Source organism: Periplaneta americana, chromosome 3 (assembly GCF_040183065.1).
Source record: "Periplaneta americana isolate PAMFEO1 chromosome 3, P.americana_PAMFEO1_priV1, whole genome shotgun sequence".
Taxonomy (NCBI): Eukaryota; Metazoa; Arthropoda; class Insecta; order Blattodea; family Blattidae; genus Periplaneta; species Periplaneta americana.
Genome location: NC_091119.1, coordinates 51,820,803 through 51,835,888, shown reverse-complemented (window position 1 = coordinate 51,835,888; position 15,086 = coordinate 51,820,803). Strand labels below are relative to the sequence as shown.

Genomic DNA, 15,086 nt, shown 5'->3' with positions numbered 1-15,086 from the left:
ATTGCACTGTATACTAAATGCCCAAAGAATACAATCCCAATTATCTAACCTTTTGCTTTATTTTCTGTCTCTGTTTGGTTATATTTTATTTGGGTAGTGTAAAATAGATCGTCTCTTTTATCTTCCTGTTGGCTCCGATAAGAATTTTCAGTGGAAGCTGCTGTGAGGAATAAAAATGTAAATGTTTTATTTTAAATTGGGTTAGTTGAAAATATCGATGAGGGTGGGAGAGAAGGAATATTTTCTGCATAGTTTAACATTTTCGTCACCAGGTGCCCTGCTAAATGCATGGAGTAATTAGGTTTTGTTTTCGCTACTTTGCTAGCTGTAATAAGTTCTCTACCATCCAACAGATGGCAGCAAGACCAGTTTCTACATTAGCACCTCTAGCAGTAAGTTTCACATCCTATTATATATTCATTCATGCAAACAGTCTATGTACAGTAGTGTATAGAAGCATTTAGTCGTTAGGGGCTTTCAGAGCTTGGCCATATTGATATTTATTTAATGTACTTATATGTATTTCAATTATAATAATTCTAATGCACTAATACAGTGTAAATAAAGTCTTGTTCTCATTTAACTGGTAATGCGAGATCCTAGAAGCTCTGGATGTGGTCTCTTCAGAGAGTACCATCATGAGTGCAGCAGTATTCAATCAACCATACTGAATTTTTAACGTTAAGAAAATAAAGTTTCCATTAATTTTCTACTCTACGCATTCGTTATTCTTTGTTGCAAATTCCATAGCTTGAAATACCTTAATTTTGACTGAAAATTCAGCAATTAATTTAACAAACTCACAATTTTCCGTAACACATGTAGCTAAATTTCCCAAGAGTTCTTTAATGCATTGGAATACATCACATTCTTCTTGTCAAGTGATGTACATCAGAAATCAAGTTTCTTTATAAATCCTTTGAATTTATCCCTGCCTGTCATTATGTTTTTGTTATTTAACGACGCTGTATCAACTACGAGGTTATTTAGCGTCGATGAGATTGGTGATAGCAAGATGGTATTTGGCGAGATGAGGCCGAGGATTCGCCATAGATTACCTGGCATTCACCTTATACGGTTGGGGAAAACGTCGGAAAAAACCCAAGTGGGGATTGAACCCGCGCACGAGTGCAACTTCAGACCAGCAGGCAAGCGCTTTAAGTGGCTGAGCCACGCCAGTGGCTGTCATTATGTTAACGTCTTGGTCTTGCAAACTTGCACTATTCAAAGAGTTTAAGTGTTCGAAAATATCAGCAAAATAGGCCACTGGAAACGATCTTCATATAATATTTCATGTCACTGTTGCAGTATGTTTTTCTATTTTGGTCGTTCGTTGGGTGTTTTCCACTAATTTTTGGTAAAATTTTGTTTTCGATTTTATAGGAATTTGTAATTTTCGAATGGGATTAAGTATCCTACAATTTCGGTAAGAGGAGTCATTTACATTTAAAACATTATCAATCACACTATTTCACTATATTAAATTTGTTCACAAATCAGAGAAAATATTTTTTCTGCAAGACATAATAGGCATCCAACTAACAAAACTCAGTGCGCAGAAACCAGCGGGCATGACTGTCTCACGCAGATGATGTATGCTTCCGTTCACAGCATGCTCTCAAGCCTACTGCAGGGGAGTAAGAGGGGTATAGCATGTGCGGCACGAGGAGTTCGAGCTGAGTTTTGTTTGTAGTATACCTATAACATCATACCTATTCACCAGTGGTTCACAAAATCAACTGTTAAAATTTCTACCCATTACCTCTTTGGTACTATCTGTTTCCACTCTACCTTCTCCATCTTCTTAACCCTGCGTAAGTGTGGCTCAAGACTGCAACATCTTTAGTGTGGCCGGTCTCTCAGACCATCCTATCAAGATATTCTTTCTTTTTAGTTTTATTTCATGTTATGTTTGTGGGTAAGATAGCCGACTTAAATTTTGAGATATCTTGGGTTCAAATTAAGGACAGGTAGGTACCAGGTCTTGGGTTCGAGCCTGTTATTGCAATACAAATTGTTTAATTCCGTGTCCCATTCATTGTAACTGGAAATACTTATAAATTGTGAAGAGATGACAGAGTATTATTTTGAAGTTCATGGACTTTCATAATATATAGAGGGAGATTCTATAGAACGTTTTGCCTGAGGTCTGGCTTCAAATCTTGTCATTCCAATGAGAATTTTTTTCTAAATTCTGAATATGTGGTAACTAGATAAAAGAAAGATTTATGGGCCTACTCCGTTGTGTGGATTCAGATTTCAATTAGTTACATTTTGGTAAAGGATCCTAGGTTCAAATCTGTCATTCCACTTCAGGATTTTAACTCAAGCCCCATTCTCCATATTTTGTAAGGGCAACGAAACTTGAAAAAGTATACCGTGTCCCTTTCAAATTTCCCACATTTTAATTAATCAATGGAATCATGAAATGAGTCTGGTAATAAAAGAAAGAGAATCTCAAAGAATTATTTCATTTGTTCCAAATTAATTCATCTGTCACATGTTCGGCAACAATGGCATAAAACAAAATGGCGACTCCGCAGCAACGTGCACAAACTGTTTTCTGGTATGCAGAGACAAAATAAATAATTACCCGTGCAAAGAAATTACAGAAGAGAATATGGAGGAAATGCGCCTGATGGGAAAATCATTAAGGCATGTTGTGAGAAGTTTCTGGTGACTGGAAGCGTGAACAAACAATTCGGAGGTTCTCGTCGACATGTCTCTGAAGAGAAGATTGAAGAAATTAGAGCAGGATTTCAGAGAATTCCTCAAAAATCAATTCGCCATTCATTCCGACAGTTCAATGTGCCGAGATCAACTGTGCATTGAGTGCTTCATAAGCAACTTCGTTTGTACTCTACAAGAGGTAAATTATTCAACAATTAAAACCAGATGACAGGCCATGACGAAAGACATTTGCTACTGAAATGCTGGATCGTATTGACAGTGACCTTCAATTTCTTGAAAACCTTTTGTTTTCAGATGAGGCAATGTTTCGTGCATCAAGATCTGTCAATCGGCACAATGTAAGGATCTGGGGTACACAAAATTCACACGTCTACTGTGAACATGTCCGGGATAGCCCAATAGTAAAAGTTTAGTGCGGTCTGATGAAGAACAGGATTATCGGTCCTTTTTTCTTCCATGAGGAGTCAATAACTGGCACAGTATACCAAAACATGTTGGAACAGTTCTTGTACAACCAGGTAGCTGATCTGCAACCTCAAGTAATCTTTCAACAAGACGGAGCCTCCTCATATTGGAGCCTGGATGTTCGGAATTCCCTAACAGAAACCTTTCCAGATCATTGGATTGAACGAGGCGGACCAATTTGGTGGCCACCACGTTCGCCAGACATCACCCCACTGGACTTCTTTCTCTGGGGCTATGTAATAGACCATGTGTTTGCGACTCCACTACAAGATAGTCCAGTTTTACGGACCCGTATCTGTGACAATATTGTAACAGTATCAGTGGACTTGTTGGACAGAAAGTGGAACAAAATCGAATACAGACTTCATGTTCGTGCTACCAATAATGTACATGTAGGGGGTGTATTAGTGTGTGACAATGAAACTTCTTTGAGTTTCTCTTTCTTTTAATACCAGTCTCATTTCATAATTCCGCATATTTTTGTTAGCAATGATTAATTGAAATGTGGGACCTTTGAAAGGGATGGATTGTATTTTTTTCTGCAATACAATATAATGTTCAGCATCTAGCTCGTGTTCACTTCCTGAATCATCTTCTCTCACCTCTATGATACAGTCTTCCTCAGCGTCTGATTCGTTATTTGATAATGGTTCATGTTCGGAATATGAATACTTTCTAGTAGCCTCTGAATTCGACTTTCTTGTTCATAATTCATTACATCTAGAACAACTTACATATATAAATAGCAATAGCAATAATAATAATAATAATAATAATAATAATAATAATAATAATAAATAATAATAATAATAATTTTATTTATTTATTTTATTCATTTATTTAGAATATTAACGTGCAAAACAACAGCACAAGGCCAATTAAAGTTTAGCACGATACAAAAGAGAACAAAACAACAGATGATGATGAGAATGAATGATAGAAAATGGCAATGAGATGAAATACAAACAATATAATAGTCTAAATCAATCATAGATCAAATAAAAAGTATAAAATTATACAATAAGATAATTGAAATAATGGAATAGTCTATATTAATCAATTGACCAAATGTAAGGAAAAAAAAATGGACAAATAATTATTAAAATTAGATCAGTGAGTTAAAACTCAAAGATATACTACACATTAAATGGATCCAAGTTGAATCCATGCAAATTAGCATATTTAATACATCTGCAAACCGGAGACAGAGATTTAGAATTCATATTATAAAACAATTTATGAAATCTTAAACCATTAGCTGGAATACGAAGACTGATATTGTTTATGAAAGATTCACAATCAATATCACCCTTAATGACTTTACAAAAAAATAAATAATCAAGATCCTGACGTCTGGTGAACAAACTACCGCAATTGAAATATTTGCATTTAATCTCATAGTTATAATCGGAATTTGGTAAAAATCTATAAGTACACAAGGAAATAAATTTTCTTTGAATATTCTCCAATTTAGCCGAGTCAGTGGAAGTAATGGAGTTCCATACAACAGATGCATATTCAAGCTTGGATCTAACCAACGTATAGTATAAAATTAATAAAGACATAGGAGTGGAAAAAGAATAAGTTATAGACCTAATTAGACCAAGCATTCTTAACGAATGGGTATAAATATATTGCACATGATCATGAAAATATAATTTTGAATCAAGTAAGACACCAAGATCTCTAATACAATCTTTCTTAGTAATTACGACATTACTAAGAGAATAATTAAATTTTTGGGAAGTAGTTTTCCGTGAGAAGGAAATAACAAAAGTTTTGGAATGATTAATTTTCATTCCATTTTCAACAGACCATTGTAATATTGAATTAATGTCATTTTGAAGAATTTGACAATCAGCTGAACTATTAATTTTACGGAAGATTTTGAGATCATCCGCAAATAAAAGGCAGCTAGAACTTATTCTTTTACTTATATCATTTATAAATAATAAAAATAGGAGAGGTCCCAATGTAGACCCTTGAGGAACTCCGCACACACTATTAAATGGAACCAAGAGAGAATTACCTAGTCGAACACAAGACTGTCTATCTGTTAAATAATTTTCAAACCAATTAACATAGTTAGTGGAGAGACCAAAATTATTTAATTTATTTAATAAAATTTTGTGAGGAACAACATCAAATGCTTTGCTAAAATCAAAATAAATTGAGTCAATTTTGACCTTGAGTTTCGACAACAGGCATAATGAGATTGAGATAGGAAACTAAATTTGTAGTAGTAGATTTCCCTCTAGTAAATCCATGTTGGGCCAAATTGATCTTATTTTTGACATAAAATGAAATGTGTTTGTGAATAATTTTTTCAAAAATTTTAGAAAAATTGTTTAGGATAGAAATGGGTCTATAATTAGTAACACTGTTTTTATTACCATTTTTAAAAACTGGAATAATGGATGCTTCCTTCCAAAGTGATGATGATGATGATGATAATAATAATAATAATAATAATAATAGTAATAGTAATAGTAATAATAATAATAATAATAATAATAATAATAATAATAATAATAATGTGATGAACGTGAGATTGGCCTATATCCTATTTTATTATAATATATTTAATCAATATGCTAATTTTACATTTCACCTCCTTGTAATTATCGTTATTATAATTAAATTACCAAACATGAACATGATTATATAAAATTGTATTTATATATATGGAAGTTATATATACCTGCTTGTCGATCTCCAAGTTACGACAACAGTGTGGTCGGTCTCTGACACCGAATTGCCTCGTCTTACTTGAAAAAGGGATCTTTTGTTAACTGGCCTTGCTCTGGTATGTAAAGGGCAATAAAATAGAAAGCTATACAAAATAATAACCCCTGTCCTTGAGTGGATGGGGAAAGAACAGTAAATTTATTCTAAGGTCGGTCTCTGACACCGTGCCACACTAACGCAGGATTAAAGAGTCGGACATATTTACAAACAGTATATTACAATATATAAAATTTTTCCAACACTGTGTAGTGAAATGAACAGGACATGATTATTATTGTAACGTGGCACACAACTCACCTCATAGTAGCGGTGAATGAAACTCCTGGTGGCCAATGAGAGACTGTTTTGAATACTGGCTAGGTACTGAAGTGGGCCAACATTGCAGTCTGGATTTGAGCATTTCTCCAATACAAAGTATGATTTGTCTTCCTGAAATCGTTTAAAAAATCAAGTTCAATACATTACACTCACTGATCAAAGCAATGAGAATGCTATCCTATAATGAAAGTTATAAGAGAAAATCATGCATAGCTGAGGAGTATCTGTCATTTCATAAATGAGCGAAATACTGTTCTTGAATTCTTTTTAATAGCAGAAATTTTTTATTAATTATCATTGACTCAAATATTCTCTTGGAGAAGTAACATGTCAAAACTTTAATCATTTTGCTATGTACTCGTATATTTCCAAAAACATCAGTTCATAATACATGAATGATAGCAAGAATCCTGAATTACAACCACAACCAATTAACAATTTGATAGTTTGATTAACAATTTATAATACATACATTTCTATGTTAAAAATAGAGACTGAAGTACCAGGGGAGGTGGATTTATATTACAGGATAAAAATGGTGACAATAGATTAATGGAGAAATAGTACAGGAGAAACTGTGTCCACTATAAATTCCACTTTAACTTACTAGGATTTTAGTCTGGATTTCCAGTCTCGAAAGCAGATGCTCTAGCTATTCAGTTAACAGTGCGCCATTTAATTAAATAACTGGAGCTGTTATAAATCTAAGAAAGAAAGAAGTGAAAACTTACCATTTTCTTCACTGGATTATCCATAATTATTTCTGCATTGCACGATTCATTCTTGCACACAAATCTGAATCTGAAAACAAATAAATAAATAAATACATGAATGAAAAAATAAATCCATGAATGAATAAATTTATAAGTAAATGAATCAATGAAAGACTGAATTAATGGATTAATGGATACATAAATAAATATACAAGTATAAATGAATGAGTAAATGATTCAATGAAAGAATGAATGACTATAGATTGACAAATCGAACTGAAACCCTGACCGAGTTACTACGTGAGCGCTGGCTGTCTTGGGGAGTGCAAGTGAGAAAGCATGGGGGGAAGGGAGAGAGCATTATGCACTATGTACTTGCAGGTCCACTCAGTTTGTCAAACCTGCTAACAAAAGCATTAAAAGGTTGACTAGCTGTCTGTAATGCTAGCATAATGGAACCTTCCTAGCCGACAGTCGAGGCAAAAATGAAGAATCAGTTATTGTGGTAATACTGGAGAGTGGTTCTTCTATTGGTCGCGATGCCCACACACACCCTCTCAGATATTTACGTGGTGATTGGCGACTGAATGACGAGGAGCGAGGGAGAGAGAAGAAAGAAAGAGAGAGATTCCAGAAGTTGGCATGTTTTACGGGGTTTCACTTGAAGTTGTCAAACTATACATAAATGAATGAATGAATAAATAAATAAGTGAAATAAGAAATGAATAACTAAATAAATAAGTAAATGAACAAATGGATGAATAAATAAAATAAATAAATTGAAATAAATAAAAATAATAAATAGCCTACATACCCATAACTAAATAAATAAACAAACAAATAAATAAAATAAACTTTTCAAACAGAAATTGTCACTATACACAAATATTCATAATAATTGTAACACAAAAAGTCCTATCTTAAATTGACACATACAACAAATTTCGTAAAGTCATGTATTTTTCCATGTTTCATAATTTGTACTAAATATGAGCATTAGTATCTCAAAACAAATTCGTACATTTCAAAATTCGTGTGAAGTGATTAGGTCACTGTTACATACAGAGCATAACTTTTGATGACATGTCATCTATATTTCCATACATCCTACGAAATTCTCATAAATATTGCATACAAGTCCTGGATACGAGCTACTGGTTACACAAACGTAATTTCTTATGCCATTTTTCGTTGTTTTAAAGTTTTAGGTCATGTCTTATATGTTAAGTGTATTTTTTGGTCACTTTGGAATTTTATGGGTTTTTCTTTTTGTCATTTTAGCAATTTTTAGGATTCATTAAACTGCACTTTTGGATCGTGAATATAGAAGTCGAATATAATACCACTTTCTTCTCTCTTCTTATATCGTAGTTTTGCAAACAAATCTGTCACATATCTTCCCCCCATTTTCCAACTAAACAACTAATCATTAACTTTTTTTTAATACTTGCAAACTATTTTTTTATTTATTAGAAACTCATCTCGCATTTATAAATTACATAATTATATTAAGTGACGAACAAAATACTTGACTTGTAGGTATTACTTTTATATTTCCACGCCACCATTTTATTGACATTCTTTACTATATGAGTGTGGTTCGTATAACTACCAAGACACAATAGAACTTCAGTCATTAAATTTGTTATGCTGTTATTTATTAAACTACACTTTAGACTCACTTTTCACAGCAGCGAAACCTTTCTTCGTCCGACAAAATAAGCTTCTCCCCTACATTATTTTCTTCATTTGCTGGTCCTCGTTGCACATGGCGGTAGTTAGTGGGATCCAGACCTGGAATAAATCATTTCATATTAGAGATCACTTGATAATAATTTCATTACATTCATAACATACAGATTGTAACTAGAGTCACAGTACAGTGCATCTGCTTTATTTCCTTACTGCTAAGCAGCAATTATTTTCACAGTTGTGTTAAAAGTTTCCCTTATGTGCCTCATATGTGTAACCCAGCTAAAAACAAAGCTTCAAGAATAAGACACTAGATTCACCCAATCCTTGTAGAAGGTCGTTAAGTTTTACACTGGGTATGGCAATCAGTATGAGCGAGTATTTCTTTTGTAACAATCAAGTGACTGGACTTGAGGTTTCTCACTTTACTATATAATAATTACGTCTGTTTATATTTCTCATTTTGAAATACTGAAACAATTGTCTTTAGAGACAATATTAGGTACACTCCACAAAACTGGCTTCATTTATACACTGACGGATCCTTGATCTCCAGAGAACAAGGTGCCGGTGCAGGTGTTATGTGCTGTCTCTTCTCACTTTATAGATCTCTTGGATATGGAACAACAAGTTTTGATGGTGAAATCATTGCAATAAGTGAAAGTCTCAGGAATCTTCTATACCACATCAATAAATTTAAGAATGCAGTTATATTGTCAGACTCCAAAGCAGCTATTCTATCAATAGTCTCTAAACTCAGACCTTCATCTCAAAAAGCAGAAATAACTAAAATGCTCTATCAATTAATATCACTCAATAAAAGAATTGTATTCTAATGGATACCATCCCATTGTGGAATCCTGGGAAACGAAAATGCGGATGCTTTAGCAAAGAAGGGCAGCACTGCTACTTACAGACCTGTTACTAAATCTACGTTTTACTCCTCTACTTTTCTGTTCCTACTGCTGACCTGCTATAGCACTAAAATCGTCCTCCAGTGGCTTAAGGAGGGAAAGTTGGTGATCAACAAGATTTCCCAGCTAGGTCCAGTGGTTGACCAACAGCAGGTGTGGTCCTCCAGACATTCTGGGGGTTGTGTGTGAATGAAGTAGCCACCAAAACGTTAAAATATGGTATTCACTTAAATCGGCTACAACTTGCCATTTTCACTCCAATATTCTTTAAAAATATTGGAGTGCAAGAGGTCAAATGACTTTATTGTCAAACGCCTGGCATTAGAAAACAACAACAACGTTTTACTCTGTGAAAAGATTTATTAAATCTACATACTTAGACTTCAACAAACAAAATTTGATAACACAATCACAAGGGAAAAAATGGAACTCTCTGCATCAAAATCCACAGTTAATTCCCGATTTACCACGCAAATCGTCTGTAGCTGCATTTAGATCGGCAACAGGCCATGATTGTTTGGCCAAACACCTGCATACAATTGGAATATATCAGTCCCCTAACTGCCCATTGTGCAACTCAAACCAAGAAATGGATTCGGAACACCTCAAAATCTGTGCTTCAGTGGCTGGCCATGATAATATCTTTGAAAAATATTGGAGTGCAAGAGGTCAAATGACTTTATTGTCAAATGCCTGGCATTAGAAAACAACAACATATTTCTCGTTTACTCGTTAATTTTGTCTGACAAATCCAAAGATTTTTTACTAAAGATTTTATTATTTTGGTCCTACAGAGTAATATCTGTTATGGTTACAATTAATATTTGAGGAGAAAAATTCGCTCCTGCGCCGGGGATCGAACCCGGGTCCTTGGTTCTCAGCTGAGTGCACTCCTTGTACAGTGCGATCCAAAAGTCTCTCCGCAGTGCTTGTGTAGCCGAGAATCCACTAGGCAGAGAACTCAAGTGTATTTGGTAGAGAATTCGACTGGTACCACTGGTCGCTAAGCATAGGACTCACTGGGAGTGTGAGGTTGTCAAACCGGAATGAATGGGGGAGTGCCAACTTTCTACAGGGTTGCATCCTAGGGTTAGAACTAATAGAGCTGCGGAGGGACTTTACGATCGCACTGTATAATGGGAGCTGAATTGAATATAAACGTCAACATATATGCCCAATTTGGAGTCAGGCCACTAAGGAAAACAACACTAGAGAAGGGGAGTTCGATCCGGTGCTGTGGATTGGACTTCAGTGTAGCTCAATGGTGAGAGCGCTTGGTACATAGAACCAAGGACCCGGGTTCGATCCCCGGTGCTAGAGCGAATTTTTCTCTTCAAATATTAATTAAATCCAAAGATGATTTGCAGAAAATTTTCTACATGTCAAAGTTCTTAGTCATCCCGCGTGCTTAGTCTTATTGAAAAATTTACAAATACTGAAAGTAAATAAGACAAAAATTGTAGGAGGAGACAATACGTATTGACTCAGGAAAACCTAAATGATACATAGAATTTTACGTAAAACATTTTTAAATGAAGCTATGTATTTAATTTTACTTGTAATGTAACACTTCTGTCATTTCAAAACATTTTACAGTAACAAGTACAAATGCTGGGATTATCACACATGAATGGACGATAAGTGTTGCAATTTAATAATATGTACAGTATTGAAATGAGCATCCACCGTGTAGACGTTACTGTTATTATCGTACTGTAGGGTGTCAAACCACAAAACTTACAAAGCTGACTGTAGACAGAAATCAAATGCGACCTGCAGCAGTGTTTCAGCAGAAGCCCAAGAACTACAACCTAATCAAATGAAGTAGAAAGTCGAAGGGGTAAGATTTCCACTTCAAAAATCAACGAAAACATTGCGAAAGTTTGCGATTTAGTGCGCTCTGACCGTCGACTTAAAATTTGGGAAATGGCTGATGAACTGAATTTAAGTTTCTACGCGGTTTAATCAATTTTAACTGAAGATTTGAACATGTGTTGAATGTCCGCAAAATTCATTCCGAAATTGTCAGACGAGCTGAAACAACTTCGACTTCAACTGTCCCAAGAACTGATTAATCGGGCCGAAAATGATCCACATTTGTTAAATTGCACATGTTAATTGCAGGTGACGAATCATGGGTTTATGGGTATGACCCAGAAACAAAGGCACAATCATCACACTGGTCCAGGTTCGCCATGACCGAAAAAAGCACGACAAAGTCGGTTGAATGTGAAGACAATGTTGCTGGTATACTATGGGTATCATGCATCACGAATATGCCCCTAGGGAGCAGACAGTCAATCAGAAATACTATAAAAGTGTTCTTGAGCATTTGCGCGAAAATGTGTGGAAGAAAAGGCCTGCACTCTTGACAACACAAGAATTGGGTCCTCCACCACAACGCACTGACTCATTATATGTTCTCAATCAGGGAATTTTTGGCCAAATCCCAAATTCCTATGCTTCCGCAACTCTCCTATTCCCCTGATACAGTCTCTGTAGACTTCTACCCATTTCCTAAATTGAAATTTTCGCTAAAGGGAACCGATTTGACTCAACTGAAGACATTCAGGTAAATATGGAGAGGGTTCTTAACACCCTTAAGAAAGAAAATTTCCAGGAATCCTTCCAAGTGGAAATACCGTTTCAGTCAGAAGGGGACTACTTTGAAGGAGATCCATCACAATAGCCTGTAAGTACTGCCATTTTGAAATAACAAGCCATGTGTTAAAACTTTCCAATCATACTTCGTATTATAATACCAGAGTCAGTGCCCATTATACTGTACAGACCCAGTGTTGCTGTGGCCGAATTTGGCTAAACGCAGCTTTATTTTTAGTCATGTAGCTTGTAGCAGAATGATCATAGCTGAATATAAAAATTTAGCTGAATTGAGATTTGATTGAGTGACCATCTGAGACAAATCTAGTGGGAAGATGGAGAGATGATATTGATTCTTACTAAGCAGAATAGACTGGAGAGTTCAATCCAAAATCATGATTATGATGATTTCTGCTCAGTTTCCATTTCTATAGTGAGGATCATGTAAGTGTAGTTTCTAAAAGTCTAATTTGACTGTCTCTTCAGTGTTGCCAACTAATACCAGATACCACCAAAGAGGGTAAAATCACAATGCTACATACTGAAATAATAATAATAATAATAATAATAATAATAATAATAATAATAATAATAATAATAATAATAATAATATATTATTAACAATAACAATGTTTTGCTTATATTTACCACATCTCATCTTTATGTTGCGAGGTGCTTCCTAAATGGTTAATAATTTATGAAATACGTTTTCGTCTTGGACTTCTCACATATTATGTTAGTATGATCTAATATTAAAATGTATTTTGTCTGACATGAAATTTATTGCTTTGACTAAAGAGTTTACGATTCATGAGACCTAACCTAAAAATGTATTTCCTTACTTGCATTTTCATCAGTTTCCTATACTGCAAATCGAAATTATTACTGCCACCGTAACAGTTAGAAAATAACTACCAGTTGTAGCATTTGTCAGTACCCGAAATTTGAAACAAAGTTTGTAAAAAAAAATTCAACCTGAAAGCTAGAAAATCACTATAATTCACTAGCATTTGTAATAATAGGGGAAAAATGGTTAGGTTTCAACTTTAGGGTGTTAAATAAGCTGATTCTGACTTTAGGAATTATACCACACAAACTTCGTTGTAATGTGAAGTGACTCACCCAAACTTTCAGCAATGCGGGCTGCATCTGTGCCTTCGATGGGGTCACAGAGTCGTGACACCACTGGATGAATCTGTTGTGACAAATAGTACTTCACATCCACTTTCAAGTTCTCATTTGTTTTCAGCTCGTCCACGTGATAGGCTCTCTGGGTGGGAGGCAGGCCACTCCCATCCTGTGCAAATTAACAGCAAAAGAACATGCATGACTTTTTTATTCCAATGATGTTAGTTGTATTCTTCACCTGACATAATTAGGAACATTAAATCCAGACGCTTGAGATGGGCAGGGCATGTAGCATGTATGGGCGAATCCAGAAATGCATATAGAATGTTAGTTGGGAGGCCGGCGGGAAAAAGACCTTTGGGGAGGCCGAGACGTAGATGGGAAGATAATATTAAAATGGATTTGAGGGAGGTGGGATATGATGGTAGAGACTGGATTAATCTTGGTCAGGATAGGAATCAATGGCGGGCTTATGTGAGGGCGGCAATGAACCTCCAGGTTCCTTAAAAGCCAATAAGTAAGTAAGTAATGATGTTAGTTGTAATGCACTTAATTTGTAGATCAACTTTTCATCTCAGTCACTATTGACGCTGTGCAATGCGAAAAATGGATTCAAAGTGTATCAGGATGATGACTAGGCCCCAGATTTTTATGTAATATCAAAGTGCGAAATATGTACAGTAGTGGCAAAAATACCAGACCAATGGAATAATCTTGAAATGAGCCACTGCGCAATTGCCATACCTGCATTCACGCGAGTAATCTATTGAAAATAAGCTGGTAAAATTCATGTTCTGGGAATAATAAGTTAATTAAGTAGTAAAATATCGCTGCAATCGAAAAGTATTGGGAATAAATTTGAATAAGGAACAAAAAAAAGTTTCCTTCCCAGGCAGGATTCGAACCACGAAAGTCTTAGTTACCAGTCTATCGTGCTCTGGAGTGAACAAGGCTCTGAAATCAGCTACAAGAGTTGGTCCGGTTTTTTTGCCACTACTGTACATAAAAATGTAGTAAATATTGGGGAAATATGTAATTTAAAATCACTATCTATTAATTCATTAAATTCACAAAAATGTCATCACAATTTAACTGAAGTGGTAGGATGCAGCTTGGAAAGTCGAATATATCTGGAATTGTTGGAGCTCAATTGCTGACATACAATCACAAACAAATACCTCACAGATGACGTAGGCGACAGTGTCTCCATGTTTCAGCCTGCGGCCACCCTGCTCATTCAGTCTCAGAGCCACCTGCACATGTGGCAAACTCTTCTTGTCTGCGTAATCTTCTGGATTTTTGGTGAGTTGCTTCGTGATGGTGAGCAGTGATATGGGAACTCGCCCCTCCTCCAGGTCCAGCTTTAACCTCTCCAGGTGCTCATGAATGTGGAATATCCGCTCGTCAGGCTCCTGGTCAGAAAGGATTTGCTGCAGCACAAACCTAGAAACAATGATCAACAAACCAATTCAGACTGCGTAAGAATTTATTCCACGTTTTTAAATACATGTGGAATTGGGGACTGATTGCCACACTAATAATCTTATGTCTTCCTTGAGGGGCTGCCAATGAAAAGCACGATATTTTAATGAAATCCATACCAAATTGTAGGGCTTGAAGAGGAGACTGTAACATCTACATTATACAGGCGTAGGCAGCAATGAAATCACAGGAGAATCTCTATTTAACATTTTTCTGGAGACACAGAATAATAATTGACCTTAAATCAAACTACAATAAGCAAATTATGCACAAAATATGGAAAACATAAAGCCTCGTCTCCACTATTAAACATTAGCAACAAATGTTAAATATA

The 15,086-nt window shown here is 35.3% G+C and overlaps 1 protein-coding gene across 1 annotated transcript in view; it reads right to left on the bottom strand.

The window, feature by feature from the left end:
• LOC138696022 (DNA polymerase alpha catalytic subunit-like) overlaps positions 1 to 15,086 on the bottom strand; it is a 110,631-nt gene that overhangs the window by 15,851 nt on the left and 79,694 nt on the right. The window contains exons 21-25 of the mRNA XM_069820502.1: positions 14,449 to 14,713; positions 13,265 to 13,439; positions 8,618 to 8,729; positions 6,954 to 7,023; positions 6,202 to 6,333 (exon numbers count right to left, since the gene is read on the bottom strand). Coding sequence (XP_069676603.1) covers positions 6,202 to 6,333; positions 6,954 to 7,023; positions 8,618 to 8,729; positions 13,265 to 13,439; positions 14,449 to 14,713 — 754 coding nt within the window. The remainder of the gene's footprint in view (positions 1 to 6,201; positions 6,334 to 6,953; positions 7,024 to 8,617; positions 8,730 to 13,264; positions 13,440 to 14,448; positions 14,714 to 15,086) is intronic.